The 26,005-nt window shown below is 38.7% G+C and overlaps 1 protein-coding gene across 1 annotated transcript in view; it reads left to right on the plus strand.

The window, feature by feature from the left end:
- The first annotated feature begins 574 nt into the window (after window positions 1-574).
- LUZP2 (leucine zipper protein 2) overlaps window positions 575-26,005 on the plus strand; it is a 62,739-nt gene continuing 37,308 nt past the window's right edge. Inside the window, exons 1-3 of the mRNA XM_054390608.1 lie at window positions 575-656; window positions 6,595-6,657; window positions 24,917-24,979. Coding sequence (XP_054246583.1) covers window positions 582-656; window positions 6,595-6,657; window positions 24,917-24,979 — 201 coding nt within the window. The 5' untranslated portion in view covers window positions 575-581. The remainder of the gene's footprint in view (window positions 657-6,594; window positions 6,658-24,916; window positions 24,980-26,005) is intronic.

A 26,005-nucleotide genomic window follows, 5' to 3' on the forward strand; every position in this document is an offset into this window, starting at 1 on the left:
TTGGGTTTGTTGGTGGTTTGTTTTTTTTTTTGGTTTGGGTTGGGTTTGGGTTTTGTCGATCTTGTTGGGTTTGCTTTTGTTGGTTGGTTAGGGTTTGTTTTGGTTTGTTTGTTTGCTTTTTTTCTGGTATGCCAGAATCTTCTACTGAATTTTGTGTTCTCTCTAGAAACAACCAAGTGAAAGCTGAATTTTATCAGAGCACAATTTATTGATTGATTTATTTTAAAGCAGGTAGACACTGCTTCTTACCAACAGTAGTATGTTTCCATTTCAATGAGTTTTCAGTAGCCCTCATTCTTCCCTTTTTTGGTGCCAATCCTTTTTACTAGAAATTATACACTGGCAGATGTTTTGCCCAGCAGGCTATTCAGCAGATGTAAAAGGTGGCCAATTTTGATCACAGATAATTTTTGCCTTGTGTTGGCATAATAGTTTATGGGTCATTATGATTTTATTAGCAAGTACAACTATCTGTTACTCTGAATAATTAAAGGTGTCTCTTCTTGAATCTGAAGAATTATTTCATAATGGGCACTTGTGATGCATTTTCTGTTCTGTGTTTTCAACAAACTAGGGAAGAAATGAAATCTCTCCAGGAGGCCTTTCAGAAGCAGCTTAATGAGGCAGCTGAGAAAGCAGAAAAGCAGCAGGCTACCGTGAGTGACTCTGTCTCTCTTTTATTATTTTGTTTCTTTTTTCTTTTTCTTTTTTTTTTTTTCAGCCCTTCTGCCTCAAAAATTTGCCACTAGCTCAAATAACCTTGGCTGAAAAAAAGAATTGGATTTCAAGTACTTGTTAATACTCAACAAGCTTCAGAAGAGAGAAGCTGAAAAAAAGTTTGTTCAAAAGCACTGAGATCACTTTCTTCACTCATTTTTGTAGCATTTTGGTGTGTGCATGCATGCTTTTGGAGGCTTGGGCCTCACCCTTTCCCTGATGAAGTTACATTTATGGACCCTCATGCCTCATCTATACTGCTGTTCATTATCATCCACTGACTTCTTTTGAATCATTACTGGTTTCAGCAACAAAATAGAGTGCCCAGTTTTGACCATGGCACAGGTAATAACCACTATAGGAAAGTATTGGGTCCCATCAAGATTTTATGCTTTAATGAAATTCTGTGTCTGGATAAATTGTACAATTGGTTGGGTTTATGTGTGGCACTTTAATGTTGTTGAGTACAAATGCAAATAAATCACTTAGAAACTACTTACATTTTTAATTTAACTGTTCCTTTTGAAGGCTTCTATCAAGTAACATGATTTCCTGAAAATATTTTTTCCTCTTTGTTGCTCACAAGTTTGAAGGGTAAAGATATTGTTTTACCTATTTGTGTATAAGAAATACTCAGTGGATCTTTGCACTTGTGATTTTGTCTAGAGAACAAAAATCCTCTTTTGTTCTTCAGGGGAGAAAAGTAGCAAAGTAAATGTAGGGAACTGGAAAAGTTTAATACATTGTAGGAGTCTTTCTCAATAGCCAGGGCAGCATGGATCCAGGAGGAAAAACCCTCTGCACTTGTTTAAAGATGTTTTTGTAATGAGGCAAGATATATGGTCCTGAAATAAGAACAAGAAATAGAGCCTCATTTTCACTCAGTACTCAGAACATACTGGTTGAAAGCTGTCCTCTGCCAGGTCCTTGGAAGCATTCCCACCAGCTTTATCAGCACAGTAAATTCTAGTCCTGCAAATAAAACATGGCAAACATATTTCACCCTTTTATCTCGATATGAGATTTTGATATTTAAGTCTAATTCAGCTGTGGGTTAAATAAATCTCAGATGTAGTGAATGGGTTAATCATTCTGTTGTTTTTTGTGTTATAACTCTACTTTAAACTGGAGCAGCAGTGCTTTGTGTAAATTCTCTACACACCCTAGCACTGGGGAAGAGCACAAGATTTTTTCTATGCTAGTGAATAAAAAAGTATTACCTAAAGCAGAAACTTGGAAAAACCCCTCTGAGTCGATAACAGAATTTGGAGTGTTGTCAGCTGGGTAGAGAAACTGAGTTCTTGAGATGTATTCTGAAGTTTGCCAATAATAGAATCTTAACTTTGCCTCGGATTGTAAGGAAAGCAGAACTGTGTCCTTGGTTTGTGACACTTATTTCTTTATGCCTCAGGGTACAATCTACATAAGGAAGCTCACCAATACAATGGGACTGAATGAATATTCAAAAAGTGCTTCAGGATCCTCAGATAAAAACTGCAACAGAAATGGAAATAATATTATTACTGTCACACAGGGTTACTTTACACCTGCTTTCTCCATGTGTTTCACACTTTTCTGAAATAAATATGAATGCTATGAAAGAAGCTCTAGGTACTTTGAGGAGAGCCTAGCTAGAGGATAGGAGCTTGAATTTAATTCTGATTTAATGAATTGTGAGTCTTGCTTCTAATCCAGTTTAAACACGTTCCATTCTGCAGCATTTGGTGAAGTAAATCTTGATTTTCATCAGAGTAAATAAGAATAGAATTACATTTCTCAAAGCCAAATGAATAAAGGGGAGGGAGTTGGAAATACATATTTCTTTTCTGCATTTGCAAAAGGTGGATTTTACAATGCTTGCTGAAGGTTAATTTGTTGTATATATTCAACAGGGACACCTGCCTGGAGGTGTTCTTTATTAGGTAAATGAAAAAATGTAAGTAAGAATTCACAAAAATTAAGTCAAGTTGCCTGAAAAACAACCTGGAAAGTATTCAAGGTTCAAACCCAAAGAACAAAGGAGGCACCACAGCAATACATTACACTTTGCATCTACATCTTGTGCAGTGTATAGCAAGACTGTAGGATGAGCAAATATTTCATCAGAAACAACGTCACCAGCATTGTTGTATATGCTTAACCATTTTTTGTGGCTACTAGAAGAGAAGCCAAAAATGGTAGGCAGCTAAAAAGTTGCTGTTGTGTGGATTTGCTGTAGTGTTGGTGGGTCTAGCCTCTCAGAGAGCAGCCAGGGAGCTGCTTGCTAGGCAGTAACAACTTTCTGAGTGTAGAAACTTTCTGAGCGCAGCTCAGGCTGCAAGAAACAAAAAGGAAGTGTAAAGACATTTCTGTCCTTTACAGCACTGATCACAGTGGAGGCTGACCTGAGGTCCCCTAGCAGGAGTGAGCACTCACTTTCTGGGTTCTTTGTGTTCTGCATCTTTGTGGCCCTCCTCTGGACTCACTCCAACAGCCCTGTGTCCTTATGTTGGGGACACCAGAACTGGATGCAGCATTCGAGGTGGGGTCTCACCAGAGCAGAGTAAAGGGGCAGAATCCCCTCCTTTGCCCTGCTGGCCACACTCCTCTTGAAGCAGCCCAGGATATGATTTTCCTTCTGGACTGCCTAAGCACACTGCTGGCTCGTGGTGAGCTTCTGACAAAAATCTTCTACTAATTAATAGATAAATTGCCACTTAGATATTATCTTCATCAAAGAAATGGTAGTGGCTAGAAATACATTTAGCTTTGCTTTTAAGAATATTTTACACTTTGTAGAACACTTTTTGCCAAAGGAAAGACTAATTCCTATGGTTTTGGTTATAGCCTAACCAGTTATCTCTGGTTTTTGGAATCAATTCCTACTCTACAACTTGAAAATTAGAGCATGAAAATGAATACTGAGTATGTTGGGGTGTCTAGATGTTGCCAAAATCATTAAGGGTTAATGAATGTATTTCAATCCCATCTTAATTGCTCATGTCTTAGTCCTGAGCAAGACACAAGAAGGCTGGAGGGAAGCAAATAAGCATACAGCTGAGCCTTGACTGTGTGCTAATGATGCTACATTGGTATTCTTCCATCCTTCCTCTGTAGTGAATAACTAACTATTGTCTGACTCCTAGCATTAGATCACTGCCATCTGCTAAAGTATTCTGTATTTCAATGGGGGAAAATTTAATTTGAACATTTCAAGGTCACAAACTGCTGTGAGTAAAGGCCACTGAATGGGAGCTGTTGCCTTTAATAAACGTAATGAGCTCTGAAACACACAAAGCTCTGAGTATCTCGGATGCCTGTCTCCAGGAGACAGCAGCAGTGTCCTTGCTTAATATTGCAAAGTTCAGCCTTAGACCAATATGTTTTCATTATGTATTTTCATAATTAGAGCTAGATGGCAATTAAAGGCAGCCAACACGTGGGAAAAGGTGAATATCAAGAGCAAAGAGTGGGGAGGAAGGAGGAAGAGATGTAGAAAGTTTCACAGTTTCAATTTTTTGGTTCCTGTGCCCTTCAATTTAGAGCTGGTTTTAAAAGTCCATTCTTATTTATTATGCTGTCAGGATGTGGTGACTGGAAGTAGAATTCTTACATCTCTTCTGGAAAATAGTATTATGTCTTGTCCTTAGGACTGACTAAAAGCATCATGTAAATGGTCTGATACAGACTGATCTGCCTCAAAGCAAGAAATTATAGATATAGATGAAGTTAAATGGATGGAGAGAGTTATTTCTCTATTAGCTTCAGTAGCCAAGACCTGTAAATCCCTCCAATGTAGCTTTCTGTAGCTGCACTTTATGACTAAGTGATCCTTTGCTTGTTGGAGATTTAGTAGAACAGCTTTTAAAAAGCTGTTCTAATAAGAAAGCAAAAATTAATGACTTCTTAATTAATATTTGCATTATTTTTAAAAAAGAATGTAAAAAAACCCCAAAATTAATTATTTAGGTAAGCTAAACCAGTAAGTTTGTACTATTTAATATGCCTGTATTAGTGATATCAGATACATGTCTATGTGAATAGTAATTAACAAAAAATATTGGTTTAAGTGGCATAGATTGCTGATTAAATTAGCAGTACTGTGGTGTCTTAAATACCTCTCCCCTAGAAGACCTAAGTTGATACTTACAAGCTGTGTATGGAGAAGACACAAAGAGTAATTTTGCTATCATATCTCTTCAATTATTTCTTATATTCAGACTTATAAGTGAAGTGCTTTCAAGGAATATTAATCTCTTGAGTGTCAGGCCTAAGAAAGGGAATCCTTTTAATGGAGGTCAGTGTGTTCTTTTTGTCAGCATTTAACAGCACCTGGCAAATCATCTGAATACGTGGAAAACCAAAACCCATCATGTGAATAATTATTTTATGTTTTTCCCCCATCAGTCCTTATCTCATATGTTTTTTTGTTGTGCAAAATCTTCATGTGTATTACACAAGTATAGATGGCCTAAATGTCAATAATTGTGGATGCCATTGCTAGGCAAGTGCTGAATAGATTAATTGTTGTTAAAACATTACCTTCAGTGGTAGCTTGATGTGGAGTTAACGTTTGTACAACCAAACCACTTAGACAAAAGTCTGGAGGAGTTTTCAAAAGAAGTTCTATTTATTCATGTGAGGAGTCACTAATCTTATGGACCCCCCTACCTATCCATCTCTTTTAAGTGATTATAACATTTTCTGACTTGTCTTTTGATACAGCTGAGAGGGATGTCAAGTCCAGTGATGGTTTTTAAATTACTGACATCTGCCTACTTGAGTTTTGGACATCATTCTAAGAACAGCTATCATGTCATTGCCTTTTTCATCTGCATGACATCCAAATGTTAATCTCTGGGTCCATGTCTCTATAATCTAAATGTGCTTTGTTTACTTACAGAGGTTTTGTTTTTCTTATGAAAGCTGCTGCAGTGTCAGAACTGTAGTTTCCCACAAACATAGGTAGACAATTGTATCAGTAGGGAAGAGAATGCAGCATGGCACATTGGGTGTATAGAGAAGAGCATTTTGCTAATTAAGGCATCCAAAAGCATCCTTCAAAGTGAAACGAATGTCTTTTTTTTTTTTTTTTTTTTTTTAAATCCTAGTTGCTATAATTGCATTCTCCTTGGTCTGGTTATGTTCCATAAGCTAAGGATGAAAGCTCAATCCTGGAACTGATTTATGAAGACAATCTTTTAAACTGTGTTTGATAAAATTCAATCATAGTTTTAAGATTAGAATTTCTGATTCCCAAGGGAAGTCATTGAATTCAACAGGAAGTAAAGATTCTTTCACATATAAGGCACTTTATTCCACAAAACAGTTTATCTCATTAAGACCAGTACTGTAACAGTCAAAAAGAAGTACCTGTTATAAACCTGCTTTGAGAGATATTGTGTTCTTAAAGGGTAAAGTAAAATTAAAAAAAAAAAAAAAAACTTAGATCATAAAAATCAGTTAATATTGTTGTGAAAATCCTTAGCTCTCTCTCTGAAGATCATGTTGGACTTCATAGTGAAAAAATAAACACTACATGTAGTGGTGGTGGTGAAGTGAAGTAAGCCTCTTTATGTACAGTGATTTCATTCTCTTGAATTATGTTTTCTAGTAAATGCCATGCTCAGTGCTTACAGTCCCAGCAAGTATCTAACCCTGGCTTACACTAAACTGGTATATAAGCAGAAGTTTGATTTGGCTGGGTTTGTTTTTTTGGGTTTTGTTTGGTTGGGTTTTGGTTTTCTTTAGGTTGGTTGGTTGGTTGGTCGGTTTGGTCATTTGTGAGTTTTTTATTTGTTCATTTTCCAAGCTGTGAGTAGAGTGAAAAATAATTAATGGTTCACCTGATATTTAGATGCATTGCAACTCTCACACAAAATTTCTTTAAACTTGTAGATTAACTTTTTGAAGACTGAAATGGAAAGGAAGAGCAAAATGATCCGTGACCTCCAAAATGAGGTAAGAGCATTGTCATCTCCATGCTGAGTTTACACTAGAAAGAAATTATGGTTTGGCTTTATATTTACAAAACAAGTTGTTGTAGTAGGAAGATAAAGCTCCAATCAAATACTCTAAACACAGAAGCAAACAAAACTGGCAGTGTGTCTTTAGAAACAGTAATTTAGTGAATGTAATTGGTGCATAAGGTCATAGTACATTTCTGTATCTTTTGTTGTAGTTATGAGTTGTGCTTTTGCAGAAAGGAATACTTAATTCAGTTCAATAAATCACTGATACAAGGTGAAACACTATCTGCAGTCTTATAAGCTGCTTTAAGAAATAAGTAGCAAGAGGAAGAGAAATACCACCTCAGAACTGCAGTTCTTAATACAGTAATGAAGAAAATCGTGTTCCTAAATGTTTTTTTTAAGCTGCAGATTAATCCCAAATAAAACATCAACATGTTTACTTAATTTTTGTTAGTATTAAACCAAATTAATTTGAAATTTGTTCTTAGAGCAGAAGCTTAAAACATTTGAACAACTTCATATTCCTCCCTCCCCTTTATTGTCCCAAACATTCTCTTATTACTACTCTATCCAAACACATTCACGTAGATAAATACTGTTAAGGTCTGCACAAGTGATCTGCTCTTTTTTGCTTCGAATTTAACTAAATTACCTGCATATTTCCAATTTTTGTTTGTGTTGTCAGTTTGCAGAATGTTCCAAGAGCTGTAGGAAGGGCCTGTGAGCACTTTTTATTTTACACAGGACAGTATTTGTGATTAGAGAAGCAATGTGGTCTTAGTGTACCCTGGAAACCAGAAGCTCCAGAGTTGTCTTCTTGGCTCAGACACCTAAAGGTGACTTTGTGAAGATGTAGATTTGAGAGCATTGTTTAGTCCTTCTATGTGTTATCTATTATGTGGAAAAGGAAACAATAACTATACCTATCTAATAGCTTCCTATTGAACTTTATATATATGATTACTACTTCCTTAAAAAGGAGATTCACTAATATCAGCTTTTCTGGTATTTCAGTAATTGGTTTTGAGGGTTTCATGAAGCACTTATTACTTTGTCAGAGATTTGACTGAGTTTAAATGGTGTGATGTTGAGGAAACATTATGTCACCTGGGTCTCTTTAGCTTCAAGAAGAGGAGACTGAGAGGGTAACCTCGTTCAGGTTTATAAAGATGCTAAGGGCAGTGTCAGGAAGATTGGAGCCAGGTTCTGTTCAGCAATGTCCAAAGGTAGAATGCAGAGCAGTGGGTGCAAGATGGAGCAGAGGAGGTTCCACATGAACATAAGGAAAAACTTTTTCACTGTGAGGGTGCTGGAGCCCTGGAGTCGGCTGCCCAGAGAGGCTGCGGAGTCTCCTTCTCTGGAGACATTCAAAACCTGCCTGGATGCATTCCAGTGTGACCTGTTGTAGGTGATCCTGCTCTGCACAGGGGCAGTTGGACTCAATAATCTCTAGAGGTCCCTTCCACCTCCTAACCTTCTGTGATTCAGTCACTGAATATGCAGCATGCATTTAACACTCTTGTATTTAAGGTGAGAGATACTATATGTTTAAATAATTGATAACATTTTATATGTATTTATTAAAAGTACTAGCCACAGATACTGAAAATAGAATTCCTTTCATTACTACTTTTTGTCCTTCACATGTTGCATTCACCCTCAATTTGTACTGACAAATGGTGAATTTTGCAATCTCAGCCTCTTCTATGACTGTAAAAATAATTCCCTCTTTAGTTCTGTTCTTTCAGCATGTGCCCTGCTGCCATTCAACTTTGCAATTTGGAGATAGGAATAGACAAAAGCCTTCCAACTAAATGCAGCAGCTGTGATGTAGTGTATGAGAAGATGACATTGTACAGAAAGGCAATTTTCAGGCTATTCAAGGCTTTGGTTAAAAAAAAAAAAAAGTTAACCACAAAAATAGTCCCTGTTGTGGAGACAAAAAGAGCCAGATAGAATACATAGAGAGTTTGAGTCTAAAAATCCGTTTTTAGAGGTCTCTATGTGCTTCCTACAAAACCAGGAAAAAAAAATCTATCAGGCTTCCAGCTGTGGATTGGCTCCAGGCTGAACAAGCTCCCGCAGCCTGTCCTTGTAGCAGAAGTGTTCCAGCTTCCTGATTGCCTTTGGGGCTGTCCTCTGGACCCACTCCATCAGGTCCATGTCCTTGCTGGTTTGAGGGCTCCAGAGCTGGACACAGTAGTTCAAGCTGAGGACTCACCAGAGCAAAGTGGCAAAATCACCTTTCTCCATCTCCTAGCCACACTTTTGATGCAGCCCAGGATGCCATTTAACCTTCCAGGCTGCAAACTCCTGCTGTTAGCTCATGTCCAGCTTCCCACCCACCAGGACCCCCAAGTTCTTTTCTGCAGGTTCAAGTCCTTTTCCCATGGATACACCTACAAAAGCCATCTTTAGTTAAAGGTGAGTGTCCTAGCTGATGTATATGTGATTTCCATGAAATAAATGAGTCAGGATTCTTCCTTAGAAGTTAGTAAATGCTGTGTGTTCCCTACTGAAAGGTAATGAAATGTTACTCAGCTTTGTCACATGGATACTATAATTGCCTCCCATTAGACTTAAAAATGTGAATTAAAAAAACGTTTGCTCTTATTGAAGCCATTTCATTGCATTTGCTAAGAAATTATTGTTGAACTTTTCATATTATCCTTGGGTAAACTGTTTTACAGTATCTCTGTTTATACCTGCATTAATGTATTCTTTATGTGTTTGTAACAATCCCATCTATTTATAAAGCTGATCCAGTGACTTCTATCAAGCAATACATTTCTTAACTAATTAGGCTGTGGCAGGACTTGGAAAATCCTGAATTACATAAAGCAGTGTGGGCAATACAAAGTAAACCAGGAGTGGAAAATGAATTTGGCTGTAGCTCTCAGTAATATCTGTTCCTTTTTTGCTATGAAGCACAGTTTTAAATAGCTACCTTGCAAACAATACTTCTGTTGTATTCATGTATAAATTGTGGTTATGGCTTTAGTGTTGAGTAAATCATCCTAAAGCAGAATTTTCTCCAACTCTCTGGGCTTTGCTGCACTAATAAAAGGTAAAGTCACAGCAGTTTAAAGTCTCACCTGATCTATTGGGAATTTCATGCCTTGCAGGGTGAATTCAATTGAATTGCATTGAATTATATTGTGGGGAAAAAATAAAGGGGGGAAAAGAAAAAGGGAAAAAAATGCAACAAATCTCCTTTAGTGAAGCAGAAATGAATTTTTAAGGATTTGAGGCTGTATGCTAATGCTATTCTAGATCAGTGAGGAACTGGTAGTTTCTTTTCTACTTATTCAAATATTGTTACTATGAAACAGTCAGTGACTTTTTCCCATGCTTGAACTATTTTCCCACCCTTGCTTCAGGCAGGGTTGAAGGGTGCTGTGCCATCTCATTTAAGCTGTATTGTTACCTAGAAAGTTTGGGCCAGATGGCCCTTGAGGTCTCTTCCAACCTGGCAAACTATGATTGAAGTTTTTCAGTCTCCATGTTCTGCAGATAAAAATAACTGGGGTTTTTATTTGTTTGTTTGTTTCTGTTTTGGTGGTGGTGGTTGGTTTTGGGGTTTTTTTAAGTGTAAAGGCCTATTTCCCTCAGAGGAAAAATGATTAAAGACCTGTTTCCTCTTTGGATACTGTGTTGCTTCACACAATTCAGAAAACATCCTCAAATACCAGTGTTAGGGGCAACTTGCAAGGGTAAGATGCTCTTACAAAGGGAAGGTGGATGAGAAGGAATAGAACAAGAGCAGCTTCAGGTGTCATATTCTGTTGTTTCTTGATTGAGTCCACTTTTGGGGGGAAAACAAGCTCCTATTTTAAAAAAAATTACTCACTTGGAATAGTCCATTGACCTTTTTACTGAATATAAGGAAAATGTGGAAATGCAGTTTAATCAGTTGGAAATAGCTCTTAGGGGATAGTACATGTGATCATACAGAAAACAATACAGCATCAAGATTGTCAGGGGAGATGTATTTGTAGTGATGCAGTGGTAAGTGCAGTGAATGTTAGAATAAATAAACATTTGCTTTTAAAAGCTGGGTGGTTTTTTTTTTCCCTGTCCTTTCAGATCCAAGTGCATAGGACACATTTTTTTTTCCAGTTGCTGTTGTGAATATTAATCAGAGCATCAGGTGAGGGAATACAATGGATCTGCTGTGCCTGGACCCCTCTCTCCCAGGGGCTGCCATAGTTTTGGATTCTTCATTTGTACTCCACATCCAGATGCAAGCTTTAAAGATTCACAGCTATGAACTACTAGAAAGTGAAGATATTTGAATAAGAATATGTAGGGAAAAAGCATCCTCAAGCAATGAGAAGGTTAAAAATTAGATGTATATCTATTAGGGCTCTCTTTTCATTCTGTTCTTAGCCACATGTTTAGAAAACTTTGCTTGGATTTTGTCCAATATCCTTTATCTTTCATTTCAATTAACTGCAGAATTGAAAATAATAGCAGTGTTCTTTTGTAATCTTGCTGAAGTCATTCTGATGTCTTTATTCAGCTTTCCCAGGATACCTTATTAATTTTTTATTTCTCACATCCTCCTTCATTAAGTCCAGATTTCCAAAATAGGTCTGAATTCTTTATTTTCCTTACTCAAATTTGAGTAATAGGCTTTTTAACCCTGACACAGTCTTTTTGTAATTGTCATTTGTAGTGAAAAGAAGACAGAGTAATTTCCAAACTGTGCCTCCATTTCCTTTCATAGGAAATTGCTGCTGGTAGTTAGTGCTCCTGGATACTGATGATGCTACATATTGTAGTGGTGTGTAAGATAAACTTCTATACCCCATGTCAAAGATCAGATATTAGAGGTCTGTTGGAGGTGCCAGAGTTTTCTGATGACCCATTTTATCTTATTTTTATGTGCTGTTGTTTTGTGCTTTTTGGTTTTGATTAAGAAGAGGCGAGCAGGAAAATGTCAGTTTTACATGGGGAAGTATTTCTCAGCTGAAGGTTGATAGTGTGTGACTCTGTAAGGATTATAGTCCCCTCCTGAGACTCATAATCCTCTAGTAGTAATTTGATCAAACCAAACATTTCAGTTGTGATTTGATCAAACTAAATAAAATATTAGGAACGGTAATTCCAATTACATATGGGTATTCAAAGAGGGTAACAAGATAACAATAACAAAGTATTTCATAGAATCATAGAATTGTTAGGTTGGAAGGATCTCAAGGCTCAGCCAGTTCCAACCCATCCTGCCATGGACAGGGACACCTCACACTACATCAGGTTGCTCAGAGCCACATCCATCTTGGCCTTAAAAACCTCCAGGGAGGAGGCTTCCATCACCTTCCTGGGCAACCTGTGCCAGTGTCTCACCACCCTCGTGGTGTAAAACTTCTTCCTAACATCCATTATGAATCTACCCACATCTAGTTTTGTTCCGTTCCCCCTAGTCCTATCACTACCTGACATCCTAAAAAGTCCCTCCCCAGCTTTCCTGTAGGCCCCCTTCAGATACTGCAAGGCCACTATTAGGTTTCCTTGGACCCTTCTCCAAACTGAACAGCCCCAACTCTTTCAGTCTGTCCTCACAGGAGAGGAGCTCCAGCCCTCTGATCATCCTGGTGGCCCTTCTCTGGACACCTTCCAGCATGTCCACATCCCTCTTGTAATAGAGGCTCCAGAACTGGATGCAGTACTCCAGGTGGGGTCTCACCAGAGCAGAGTAGAAGGGGAGAATCCCCTCCCTTGACCTGCTGGCCACACTTCTCTTGATGCAGCCCAGGATGTTAGAATTACCCTAGAAAAAAGCTTCACATAGAAGTCCCAAGCTGCGGTTCATGTCACTACCTAAGCTAAGGTGTCTGTTCAAACTCTTCAGTATATGAAACTGGTTTTTTCCTGGCAGCAAAAAGAATTGGTTCTCATCTACTCTGCTTCTGTTTCAGCCTGAAACTGGAATATTTTGAAATGCAGATATTTTTGTCCCTGCAGGACAAAAAAAAAAAAAAAATAATTCATCTTGGTTAGAAGGGATGTTCAGCTTTGGTCAGCTCAGACACTTACGTATCATTTTTTTCTAATGAATAGCTCAGCCTTGCTAGGGAATTGCTAGGAGTAAAAATGTGAAAGCATTGATTGTGCAGCACAATGGGAACAAAACACTCAAATTTGACTGGCCTTTTCCTGTAAAATCACTGCAGAAATTCACTCTTACTTTAGTGCTACATAAGTTCATATTCACTGTCCAGTTAACCTCATACCGAGTCTTAAATATAGAAATTGTAGTATTCTAGCCCCACATGGCCAATTTTCTTTTATCCAGAAACATTTTAAAAGACTTATTTCTGGATCTTCTCTCTCATATTCCCTTCTGAACAATGTTCAACCATGTTTGGGGCTGCAGCTGCTATTGGAGAAGGAAATATTAAACAGATCAATCGACTTGTCACTAATTTTAGGCATAATAACTGGTGAGAGTTGCATCGATTTTGTTTAGTTGATAAGCACTGCATTGATCTTCAGAAAGCTGTTTTTATGGCTATGCTATAATTTAAAAATACAGTTTTCATTAGACTGGCTCCAAGTGGCTTTGCCATCTCTCTCCAAATAATTTTGCTCATTTGTCAAGTTTACCTATAAAAACTTTTCCATGGAATTAATCTTCTCCAGACTTTGATTTCACTGATTTGCAACCAAAAAGGCTTAAAACAACCACCACAGTAATGGTTTGGGGTTTTTTTTTTCCCCTTTTTTTTTTTTTCTTTTTAATGAGCATCTCTCTTGTAAACAATTTAAAACATGCAGAGTTGAATAGATGGGGAAATGTTTCTTAAGTGAAATTGTAAGGATTTCATCAAGCAGGTGCTACTTAAGGTATTCTAGAAGATGTTTTCTTGTGTCAATTTAGAATCATAGAATCAGTCAGGGTTGGAAGGAACCACAAGGATCATCTAGTTCCAACCCCCTGCCATGGGGGTTACTTTTGGCATAAGGCTCTGAGTAATATTTTACCAAAGAACTACTTGAACTCAGGAAAGTTCTGCATGGATTAAAAAAAAACCAACCTGTCAAAATATTAGACTCATGTGGTTCATCCACAAGCCAGGCTGTCTTTCGGATTGTGATTGCTTTCTTTCAAATGTAAACTAGGTATTCTATTTCAGACTACAAATTTAATCCTATGTGCTTTCTGGTTGTGGTCCTTTTGTATTTGTGCATGTGTTGGGTATGTATTTGTGCATACATTCAAATAAACCCCACACTTTACATATAGATTCAGAGACATATTTTTCTGTGTAGGGGAATCTAATGTGAAGATTAAAAATAGCTTAAAAGTACCAAAATGCCAGCAGCTGATTCACTGAAAACTGTAATGGCTCAGTTTCTCTGGTATTGACTTGCTGACCTTCTTTCCTGTGTCAAAACAGCAAATCTTCTTGTGCCACTCTCAATCTGTTTGTAGCAGATTTTTTTGGTCCTTATGTTCTGTTGACTTCAGTGGAGGTTTGCTCATTTACTGAAGAAGAAAATGTGATCTTACATTTAATGCATTGCAGGATAGCACAGAGCTAGAAAAATCCACACTTTCTAAATCAGACTCAGTTATTGTCTCAAGTAATAATTTCTAGAAATGTATCCATTTAATATTTCTTAAAAATGTATCACCCTCTCATCCTTAATTTTGGCAACGGATAGCTGGTACTCTGCAAGAAAACAGTACCTTTAAATATCAAGGATTTTGTGCCAGGGTCCATACTGAGAAACAGGTTACTGGGACAGGTTTCCTATATAAGATAATGTTTCAATGGAGGACCATGAGATGTGTTGTGCAATCGTAGGTCTGGGGTGGTGAGATCCTTGCCCACGTTCCCAGGAGAGGTGGGAGATGCCCCATCCCTGGGACCTCTGCAGGTCAGGTTGTTTGGGGCTCTGAACAATCTGCTCTAGTTGTAGATGCCCTTGCTGACTGCAGGGGGGTTGGGCTAGATGACCTTTTAAGTGTCCCTTTCCACCCAAACCACTCTGGGATTCTGACTTTGGGTGCTGTGCCACTGGAAGATATCATAGATAGAATCATAGAATCAGTCAGGGTTGGAAGGGACCACAAGGATCATCTCATTCCAACCCCCCTGCCATGGGCAGGGACACCTCACACTGCATCAGGCTGGCCAGAGGCTCATCCAGCCTGGCTGCAAACACCTCTAGGGATGGAGCCTCAACCACCTCCCTGGACAACCCATTCCAGGCTCTCACCACTCTCATGGGGAAGAACTTCTTCCTCACATCCAGCCTGAATCTCCCCACTTCCAGCTTTATTCCATTCCCCCCAGTCCTGTCACTACCTGATATCCTAAAAAGTTCCTCCTCAGCTTTCTTGTAGCCCCCTTCAGACACTGCAAGGCCACAAGAAGGTCACCTTGGAGCCTTCTCTTCTCCAGACTGAACAGCCCCAACTCTTTCAGTCTGTCCTCACAGGAGAGGTGCTCCAGCCCTCTGATCATCCTGGTGGCCCTTCTCCGGACACCTTCCAGCATGTCCACATCCCTCTTGTAATAGAGGCTCCAGAACTGGATGCAGTACTCCAGGTGGGGTCTCACCAGAGCTGAGCAGAGGGGGAGAATTACCTCCCTGGACCTGCTGGCCACACTTCTCTTGCTGCAGCCCAGGCTCTGGTTGGCTTTCTGGGCTGCAAGTGCACACTGACAGCTCATGTTGAGCTTCTCATCCATTAGCACCCCCAAGTCCCTCTCCTCAGGGCTGCTCTCCAGCCAGTCACTGCCCAGCCTGGATTTGTGCTTGGGATTGCCTTGACCCAGCTGCAGGACCCTGCACTTGGTCTTGTTGAACCTATATCAAAAGGGGCTTGGGGCTTTTCCTACCTAGAAAAATCCCCAGACACCATAAAAAGCCAGAATTGAAACAGAATAGCCATTAACAACTTCCTTCCATTTGGATATGTGTTCCTTTTGGATGTTTACTTATGTCTTAAAGGTGAAAGCAAAAATGGAGAAAAAAATGTGACAAAAACAAAGCTACTTTCCTGTTGGAGTGAATGCAGGTGGTTAGGATTCTCTTTTGCTCATTTCCAATATGTTGAATTCTGATAAGAAGCTGCCTTCCATTTAAAATTATGGACATGGACAGCAAAAAAATACTGGATACCAGATATATTAAAAGAGTTGTGTAAAACAAAATTCCTAGGAGACGTGGTGATGCCTTGTTTGCTGCATCAGACAGCCTAAATGAGTGAGGAGGAGTAGCTGGATGGTCAATCAGCCTCTCTTGCACTCTGCTGCATCTCTTCCAGCAGTCACAGAGGCCAGCTGAGTACCATTAAGATTCTGAGGTAATTCCTATGCATTGTCTGTATTAAATCAAGTGCTTGCTACACTGTAAATTTCTCATTTTTTCTGCTGCATAGAGTCTGTAGGCAGATTAAATTGAATAGACTTTCTTTTTTTCATGAATTTCCAATAGCATATTTTATGCTTTGAAAAAAAATCTTTTCTTGCTGAGCATTTGTGCATTGCAGCCATGAGCTTTTGTGTATTTGGCTTGGTTGATGCTAGGTATTTAGCATTTTAAGTGTAGTCTTTATGCTGATGAACTGCAAGTCTCTTTCAAAGGAAGACTTTGGCTGTTAGTTATTCAAAGCCTAGTTACTCATGTTTGCCAGAAATCTGGGTCTATGAGTCCATGAATCTAAATCCTGAATATTCCCATCCCTGGAGATATTCAAAGTAAGGCTTGACAGCACTCCTGGCAACCTGATCTAGTTGAGGATGCCCCTGCTGACTGCAGAGGGAGTTGGACTAGATGACCTTCGGAGGTCCCTTCCAACCCAGACCACTCTATGAATTTGTAGGAATTTGCAATGCCACAGGTTTATCAATGGTGTGGGATTTGGATTTTGAGAAATAATTATAGGTTCCCAAACAAGCAGCTGGGGAGCAGTAAGTTCATTAAAGATTGCTCCCCTGAAAATCCAGCTGCATTCAGAACTATTGAAATATATTTTGCAGATAAGAGCATATTGCTTTTGAGTGGTATGTGTAGCCAGCTCTAGCTTTAAGAAGCATTGATGAGAAGTACACCTTCCGTGACCTAGAGCCAGATCTCCAAGATAGTTCTGAAAAGTATGTGAGCCTAGAAGTTATTAAATTTGCTGGGCAGATGCATTACTTAGATTGCTTCCCTATGACTGACAGACTAATATTCTACTTGATAACATTGGATTGAGTAAATTGCATTTTTACATCCTTTCTTTTCCAAGACAAGTATTAATATGAAATCTGCTGACTGTCAAATTTGCTTTCTCGTCTAAACCTCTTAACACTTTGTCTCAACTAAAATAAAAAGGAAACATCTAATAGGTGTTGAAACATAAAAAGATAAATTAATTCTGCTTGGCTTTTTGTAGGTCTTCTCCTAGGAATAACTGTCCTGAATCTTTATGTGTTTTATGAAAGCAGAAACACAAGATTTAAATTTGCATACTTTTCACAGATTGTATTGTGTTGGGAGACACCCTCAAAGGTCATCTTGCTCAACCCTCTTGCAGTTAACAGGGGAATCTCCAACTAGATCAGGCTACCCAGGGCCACATTGAGTCCTTTTCCTTCCATGGCCCCAATATACCCAAAGTTCTGCTTTTAGAGCTCCCTTTTGAAAAGATGTCTGTATGGGTATTGGGTCTGGGATGGATCTGAAATGTGGGAAAGAATCCAAGCTTAGATATTCCACAGTCTCAGTGAGACACATGACAGCTCTTGTTTTTTGAGTTTGGGAAGTAAAGGTGAGTTGCCAAACTGCTGGATGCTGGTGAGGCTGAGACCTGCCCAGAAGCACTTTTGGTTGTGTGAAGTTTTAACACTGTAGACTGAAAGACTATAGGGGTGAGACAGGGAAGGTGAACAAACATTTATGCATTTCAAGTATTTACCTGTGGGATTACAGCTTTTGGTGTGTGACTTGTTTGCAACTTGGATTTTATACGATGTTGAAAACCACAAACTCCAGTAAGACCTGTTGTCTGACACTAGATTAATTTAGCATTAATCTCTGGAAGTGCTTTGAGACCGGGTGGGATGAGGCATTGAACAACCTGGTCTAGTGGGAGGCATCCTCTGCCCATGGCAGGGGGTCTTGAAGGTCCCTTCCAATGCAACCCATTCTGTGATGATAATTTCATTAAATCAGTGTAATGCAGATAGGTAATTTGAAGAAATTAGCTATCTCTTGCACTGGCTTTGTGCTTGTTGTGTTTTCCTGACCCTTACTAGCTTCTTTTGGTGTTTTTGTGTCACTCCAGAATCTGCACCTAATGAGCACATAGTTGACACTCTTGGCCTTTTGTTTTCTGTGTAAACCTTTTCCTCTTGTGGGAGCAATAAAACAGTACAGGGCTGTTATTTCTCCCTGCCTTTGCAGAGGAAGTGTCATTCATATCTGTTGCTTCTGTGAGTGCACTTGTGTTTTGTTATGGTGTTGTTGGAACACAGGAGGGTGTATTTGTCATTTATTTTGCTTAGCTGCATTTCCTACTACTTTATTCCGATGGCAGATCCCTTTAGGACTGCGAAGCCTCTGATGCTGAGGGAATGTTACAACAATGTTCTCCATGGTTGTAGCTGCCTTTGACAGGTCCCAGAGTTGAAATCTCAGGTATAAATTCCATGCAGCTGCATGAAAATTGCAGTGTTTGTTAATTCCGGGCTTTACACAGGAGCAATGGACCTGGTGCATAGTCTTAAATCACCAGACAGACAAATTCATTACTTCCACTCTCCCCCTTTTGGTCTTACAGTTTTGTTTTCTTTTTTACATAGCCTTGTCACCATTTATCATATCAGGGTGCACTTGATGTGGTCAGCCAGCACAGAACTGATGTCTGAGGGCAGGGCATGTGGTCAGCTCATGACTGACATTGCACATACTGATGTAGTTCTCAAAGGAAGGACTAACTGGCTGAATCTCTGAATGAGTACAGCCTGCTAGAAAGATGTTTAGCATGTGAATCAATCCAGTAGAAGTGTCTCAGGGATATCTATTTCTGGACTGAAAAATATTGTAGTAACATCTTCAAGACAGCTGATACATATTATTAGGTGCTCATAGACAGTACCTGGCAAAACTTCTTTTGAAAATTAAATATATTGGCCAAAAAGTTCTGTAACAACAAATCCTCAGTGCACTGCTACTGGGAGAATTCAGAAGACAGAGCCTATTAATATTAAAGTGAACCTGAGTGATATGACTCCACAGAGAGCAGCATATATGTATTCCATAGTAATTTCCTGCCCTTCTCCTTTCATAACTCTGTCATTTCTGTTTTAAGACAGATGTTGTGACAATTCTGGGTCTAAAATATGCTTAATGCAGCATTTCATGCCCTGCAGCTGGTACAGCAGAAAAAGTGAAATTGCAGAACAGAATGTAACCAGTATGACCCTTTACCCTTCTAGTGATAGAGGAGTTCGGGGTTTTTCACAGTAAAAAAATGTGGTTTAAATTTAAATTGTTTTTCTTTGCATGTTTGCTTCCATTCAGCATGCTCCTCTCATTTCTGTCACCTTGCTTTGACAGAGCTCTCCCAGAGCTTTTTCTTTTTAAGCCTAACCCACAGCAGGCAGCAGGGCCAGCTTCTTTTCACCATTCTGTTTACAAGTGTTGAACAAATGAAAAGAAGGAGCTTGAGGCTAACATCTACCTAACGAGGTGTTCTGCTTTGTTGATCCCACAGACCATCCCCAGGGCACTCAGCCACCTCTACCAGAGTGAAAGATCAAAGAATTGTCAGGTTTCCGCTCTAGATAATCCTGCATGGCATAGGCAATTACCCTTCATTTCTGATGTAAATTCTGTAAAATGGGATTCAGTATTTAATATGCTGCTATGTTTTTAATTAGAATATCTGACATGGGGAGAATTAGAAAGGGCATTTGCTGTCCCATAACCAAGTCCTGTCGAAATGGCTGGAGAATTGTAACTGAGTATTAAACCCATCCAATAAATATTTCTGTGCATCGTTTTCCCATCATGAGCTATCTTTAATCAGATATAAGGAAAATAAATAGCCCCAATCCCTTACAATCCAAATGAAAAACACCCTGGAGAATAAAAGAACGCTTGTTCCAGTACACAGTTCAAAATAAAATCATAGAATGGTTTGGGCTGGAAGAGACCTTAATGATCATCTAGTTTCAACCCCTCTGCCAAGGGCAGGTACACCTTCCACTACACCAGGATGCTCAAGGCCCCATCCACCCTGGCCTTTGAGCACTTCCAGGGATGGGACCTCCACCACTTCTTTGGCTGCCTGTTTCAGTGCCTAACCACCCTCATAGTAAAGAATTCCTGGTCTGACATCCAATCTAAATTTATCCTCATTTGGTTTAAAGTCATTGCCCTTGTCCTATCATTATATGCCATAAAAAATTCCCCTAGCTTTCCTGTAGGCCCCCTCAGAGCTTTCTCTTCCCCAGACTGAACACCTCTGGCTATCTGAGCCTCTCTTCATAGGAGAGGACCTCAAGCCCTCTGATCTCTGCAGCCCTCCTCTGGACTTCTTCCAACAGGTCTATGTCCTTCTTATGTTGAGGGCCCCAGAGCAAAATACTGTACTCCAGGTGTGATCTCACAAAAGCAGGTCTGCAAAGCATGCAGATCAGATGTACATCACCAGGTGAAACTGCAGTTCTTATCTGAAAAACTTCACATAGAATACAGAAAACTCCATGTATCTGTCTCAGAGAAATGAAGGGTTCAGCTGCTGGAATTAAAGCAGTCGCTCTGTTTCATGCTGTATAAAACATTTTTCATTATCATGAAATGCAAAGCCAATATCCTAAGCAAAATAGGTATCAATACATCACGATATCAGGTAAATCCAGATATTTGATTCTGGTGTGTTGTCTTTCTTCTGATCTCCCTCCTCAGGGTGCAATGAAACACTTTGGTTTAACAGGAGTGGAAACAGTTCATCTTGGCAATTGACCCTGACACTCCCACATAGCAGAGTCCAGGTTTTTTTTGTTGTTCTTGGATTTGTTTTGTTTTTTCCCTTGGTGTTTTGGGTTTTTTTTTGGTTGTGAGTTGTTTTGTTTTGTTTTCTGGTTTGTTGTGTTTTTTTGGGGTTGGCAGGGGGGTGGGCAGGGGGTTGTTTATGGGATGCCCATAAGAGAGAAGTGTTCGGATTATGAGCAGGGGCTCAGCATGGTTTGATTTGGCCTATTCATCAAGGGAAAGGAGAGCCAGATTTATCTTGTGTACAACAAATAACTGCTGTCAGACCTCAGATAAAATGTCTGAATTGAAGCTGATTGCTGGGAATAATTTTCTGAGAGAGAAAGTGATTTTCTTTCCTTGAACATACTTTGCGTCCTCCTGCTTTCAAAGGCTAGCAGGCAAACCAAATTGTTCTGTACTGATGATGTCTACGTTGTGTAGTTTGCTCATCCTGGGTTAAGACTGATGCCATTTCAAAGAGGCAATACCTGTGTTTGAAATCATGAAACAAACATGAGAGCCTTAAAGCATTCATCTGTGTGCCTAGAGGTCAAGATAACCTAACTTCAAGAAATTGCATCTGAGAATTTATGCCTTTTGCGTTGGTGGCATAATTTTACCTTTCTGATAGTAGTGTATATGATCCAAAAGATGAATTTTAATCCCTGTAACTTCAGAATTACAATGACAATAAATGCTTTTACACTGGACTCACGGGTAGTTTGTCACATTTAATGCCTATAAACTGTGACTCTTGCCTCATGAGGTGTTTGTTGTGTATGCTAAACGAGGAGGGAATATTCTGACAAATACAGTCTGCAGTTACATAATGAAGTGTTTTAATCAAATGAGTTTGCAGAAAAGGAATTAAAACTGCAACTGTAAAAGCTCTTGGGCCAAGCTTTCAAGTGCATTGTTTGTGCTTTTATTCTGAAGACTTTGTCCAAGTTTTCTAACAGGGGTGTGGGAAATAAAACAAGAAAATGAGTACTAAAAACCCCTGTCACGTCTTTCATCCATTATGCACCAATATTGTATGGAGAGAGGAGGAGGGAGACCTACATTTTCTTGAGCTAAACATTGATAACATTTTTTAACAATACGAAAAGAACAGTCCCCTGGCATCATGATTATAACTTTTGAAGAATGCTAAGGTAGTCATATCTGTCTGGGTTTTTTTGTTTCCCTCTCTCCCACTTCTCTGGAGAGGTGAAGTGCTCAGCGGTCATGGCAGGGATTGCTGCTGTTGTACTAGGGGGACATCTCTTCAGATACATTGTGGATGTTTTGGCTGGTTACTGGTCTTGAACTCAGGAGAATAAATTACATAAATGAAAGCATTATTTTCCTAAGATAGGAATTTAAAATAATACATACCCTTCTAGCCAGCAAGGAAGGGGGATGTTATTTTTCTTGCCGATTCCAAAGGTATGTTGGCAAAGCAACTATGGCACTACAGCTTCTGTTACGTGCTTTTATGTTGGTGGGAGATCTTTGGGTAACTGAAATGTAGAGTGGCTGTCAGTGTTCCTATAATGAATTCAGCTTCTGTTAAGCCTGGTCTCACATGCTGAAAATGAGATCAGAACTCAACAAAAATATGCAAAATTATGTCAGTGTAAAAGGAAAGGGGAAAAGAAATGTCCAGGAGCTGACTGACAAATCTATTTGGGAATGAGGCAGAAAGCTTTTTCTTTTTCTTTTTTTTTTTTTTTTTGGGTCAGTGTGGAAGCTGTGTGAAGACTGTTAACAAATCTGACAAGCTGTCATTGGCAGTTCTCACTTTTTTGGAGGACACAGAATAGACACTGTACTCAACCACTATTTCTTGAGCGTAGCTACCAGGGCAGTAAGAATTGGCTTCACATGTTTTTACTGGTATGCTTCACATTCTGCTGTAGAAACTGATCACTGTTGATCAGGATGCAAAGCTATTTTTGATGGTGACATGTGATTTGCAAAGTAATATAAAATCACTCAAATTGTAAGGAAGAAGTCATCATCTACTTTTGACTAGCGTCTACTTACTATGCCCTCAATAATTGCAACCTTTAATGTTTACTTTCATTTCTAAAAACATTATTAAGTACAGATTAAATCCTGACTGTTTTGCCTGCATTCTGCTAACTCTTGGATTTTGTGTTGCAAATAGACTGGATAATGAGGCAGGATTGCTAAATCCTCTAAAACCTAGTTAAATCTCCAAAATGGAGTCCATTTCTTAACTTAAAATATTTTGGTTTCGAACAAAGTTGTCTAACTATGTACTTTTGCCAGGTTAACTTGGCACAAAGTGTGGAAATTGTGCCAACCATCTAATACAATGGGTGTGTTGTAAAGTTGGTAGACATTTACATCTTCATATTGGGTGTTACTGCAGGGCCTTCTCAAAATAGTACATGCAGAAGCTCCTTGCAATTGGTTAATGTATTAATAGATCTAGACCTTACAATTGGTTAATGTATTAATAGATCTAGACCTTATAGTAGCTTGTGCTGGGCAAAAGGAAGATAAATGAGTAAAAATGTAAGGATTACAACTCATCCTTAACTTGGTTCTGAAATATGGACAGTCCGTATCCTAAGCCAACCCTCACCAAACTGTAGGGGGACTGAAGGATAGTGAAGCTAGTCAGTCAAAACAAACTAATGACTTCCTGGATTAATTAAATGCAACTGCCTAATGAAGCAGTGCCTTTGGCACATCTGTTTGGCCATCACCCCAAGAGGTGATGTTGACCTTTCATGTGAAACCAATCACGGCTGCTAAATGAACATAGCTCTTTAGGTATACACCTGGTGAGCAATAGACGTGCTAGATGTGCATCATTCTTTGGTTTATTTTTGGTTTATCTCTCTTCAACTTCCATCTGACACCCAATTCCTTTTGTGCAGAGCCAGTAGTCTTGTTCTGCATTTCTACAGTGGTTAGTGCAATGAGGTGTTGGTCTGTGAGGAGGTAACAATGTAATTTTCCAAATAAAGAACAAAAAGTGAGATTTATCAGAATAACAATTGTACTTACTGCCCACACATCCAGCCCGTGGCAAATTGTATTTTGCATCTGAGTTGTCTCGTTGAAAGTTACATTCCAATCTCTTCCTGTTGCATTCCAGAAAAGCGGGTACCTGTGTCAAACAGCTGGAAAAGACTTTGGTTTTTTCTGCAGCAGTTTGCATTGTTGCATGGTAGATAGCAACAGTGAAATGTGTAAAATGATGTTATGTCTTCTCTGTCATTTGGAGTGGTGAAACGAGGATTCAAATAGAATTTTAGTTTCTTTGCCTTTCCTCTAAAAGAAAGATTTTTTTTTTTTTTTTCCTAATAAAAACTCCTGGAAATAAAGCTTCCAGTCTTTCAGTGGGATGTGGACCTAAACTGGATGGAGTGATGTTTTTTCTCTAACGACAGACTGCTCTTGAGCACAAAGATCAAGAAAGCTGTTGCTATTCAGTAATATACATTCCTGAAACATGGTGGGCTAGGTTTCTCCTTGCATGTTTAGAGTTTGTTAGCACAGGAGAAGTTGGTTTTTATGTTCTTTTAGTTTCTTTTTAATGAAATCATCTTATGTCCAGTACTTGAAGATCTGCTAATTAAATTAATATTTCTCAAGGGTTTTGAAAGATGTCCATACTGCAGAGAAATCTTTATCTTTGACTGTCCATTATGGAATTATATGAGTGCAGAAAGATTTACCAGCCTATTGAAAACTGATTTTATCAAGGTTTATTATTTTCCCTGAAAATGGGAAGAAATACATCTAAAACTACTACATGAAAAAGCATATGGAGTTGGAAAAATGTTATTGGGTAAACCAATCTTTGACAGTTTGTGATTATTTGTGGTTTAAATTATGAAAGTCAGCAAAAAGACCACATGAATTTGATCATCAAGGTCAAGAGATGAGCTCTTGGTCCTATTGTCCAACTCATAATTTTCAGTAGATCATTATATTGAGTTTCCACTAAGGATTAGGGCATTTTTTTTTTCTATCTGAAGTGTTTTGGAAGATTTCTATGTGCAGTCCTGCTGCTGTGGAAACCGGGTTTAATGCAAGTCATAGCCTCACAGATTTCTGTATGAGAAGGTATTGTGCCATGATGCTTCTGTCTTGTATTCATATCTGTGCCTTTGTTGGTGACTTGAGGATGTTATCCACCTATAAAATAAAACTAGTGTGATCAAATATTTGAAAAATACCTTAATATTTCATTTATTCTAAGTAATAAAACTGTAATTATTTTTTTAACTCCCTTCCTCCAGAACAAAAGCCTCAAAAACAAGCTCTTGTCTGGAAACAAACTTTGTGGTATTCATGCAGAAGAGGTAAGTAAGGATCCTCTCTATTGTTAGCATACCCCAAATAAGCTTACATCAGAGTCTTTTGTGCTGAAGCTCTGGTGTAGATTGCTCTATACTATGCATGTATGGTGAGTGTTCCTAAAGCCTTCTCATCTCAACTCGTTTCTGTGACTTCACTAGAAGCAGCCCAAATGTGTTAGAAAGTGAGTTGTGAACTCATATATTAAACAAAATCAAGTCTGGACATGCTTATGAAAAGTAAACTTAGCTCTACAACATGTATAAAACTGATTTCTTTTGCTTGAGCTCCATGCCTGGACTAGGGCAGGAATTGCTAAATGCCTGTTTTTTTTTGTTTTTTTTTTTTAAATTAACTTATGGAGACAGGAGAGATTTATTATTATTGATTCCTAGAATGTTTCATTAGCTCAAGGAAAAAAGGGTCACTTTATGAAAAGGAGGAGAAGAAACCTCCCCTCTGCTGAAGAGTAATCTGGCAAAGACAGTTCATGATACAAAAGCCTTTTTTTTTTTTTTTTTTTGCAAGTATATAAATGTACATGTGACTGCATGCATGTGAGCAGTCTCTTTAGCTGTTCAACGTTTCATGAAGGAGGATATTATTATATGTGAATCTGGTTTACTCATTTACTTGGCTTTATAGATGCAAAAACCCATGACTAATTTATGTGTAAGTCATTACACTTTGCCAGGAAGAAAGAGAAGCGTAACACTTTTCTTCTTGACTAAAATTGTCATAATTATGGTTGAATGTATTTTCTTTATTAAAGACTCTACCTTTTAACTTAAAGGTCAAAACTTCTGAGGTCAAAGTAGTGTTTTCTAGTTTTAGTCACTATGTAGCCTAACTGAAGACCTGCAATCACTCTTTCTGAGAAATCCTTAGTGGCAAGAAATAGGAGTTTTGGGATAAATTTTTTTTTGGCAGCATGTCAAAATCTATATTTTTTGTTCTATATCACCATTGTTGTTTTCAAACATGTCACAGAATATGAACACAAATATATTTTCTTTCCATGTTTACTGTTT

The sequence above is a fragment of the Indicator indicator genome, chromosome 21 (assembly GCF_027791375.1).
Source record: "Indicator indicator isolate 239-I01 chromosome 21, UM_Iind_1.1, whole genome shotgun sequence".
In the NCBI taxonomy this organism is placed as follows: Eukaryota; Metazoa; Chordata; class Aves; order Piciformes; family Indicatoridae; genus Indicator; species Indicator indicator.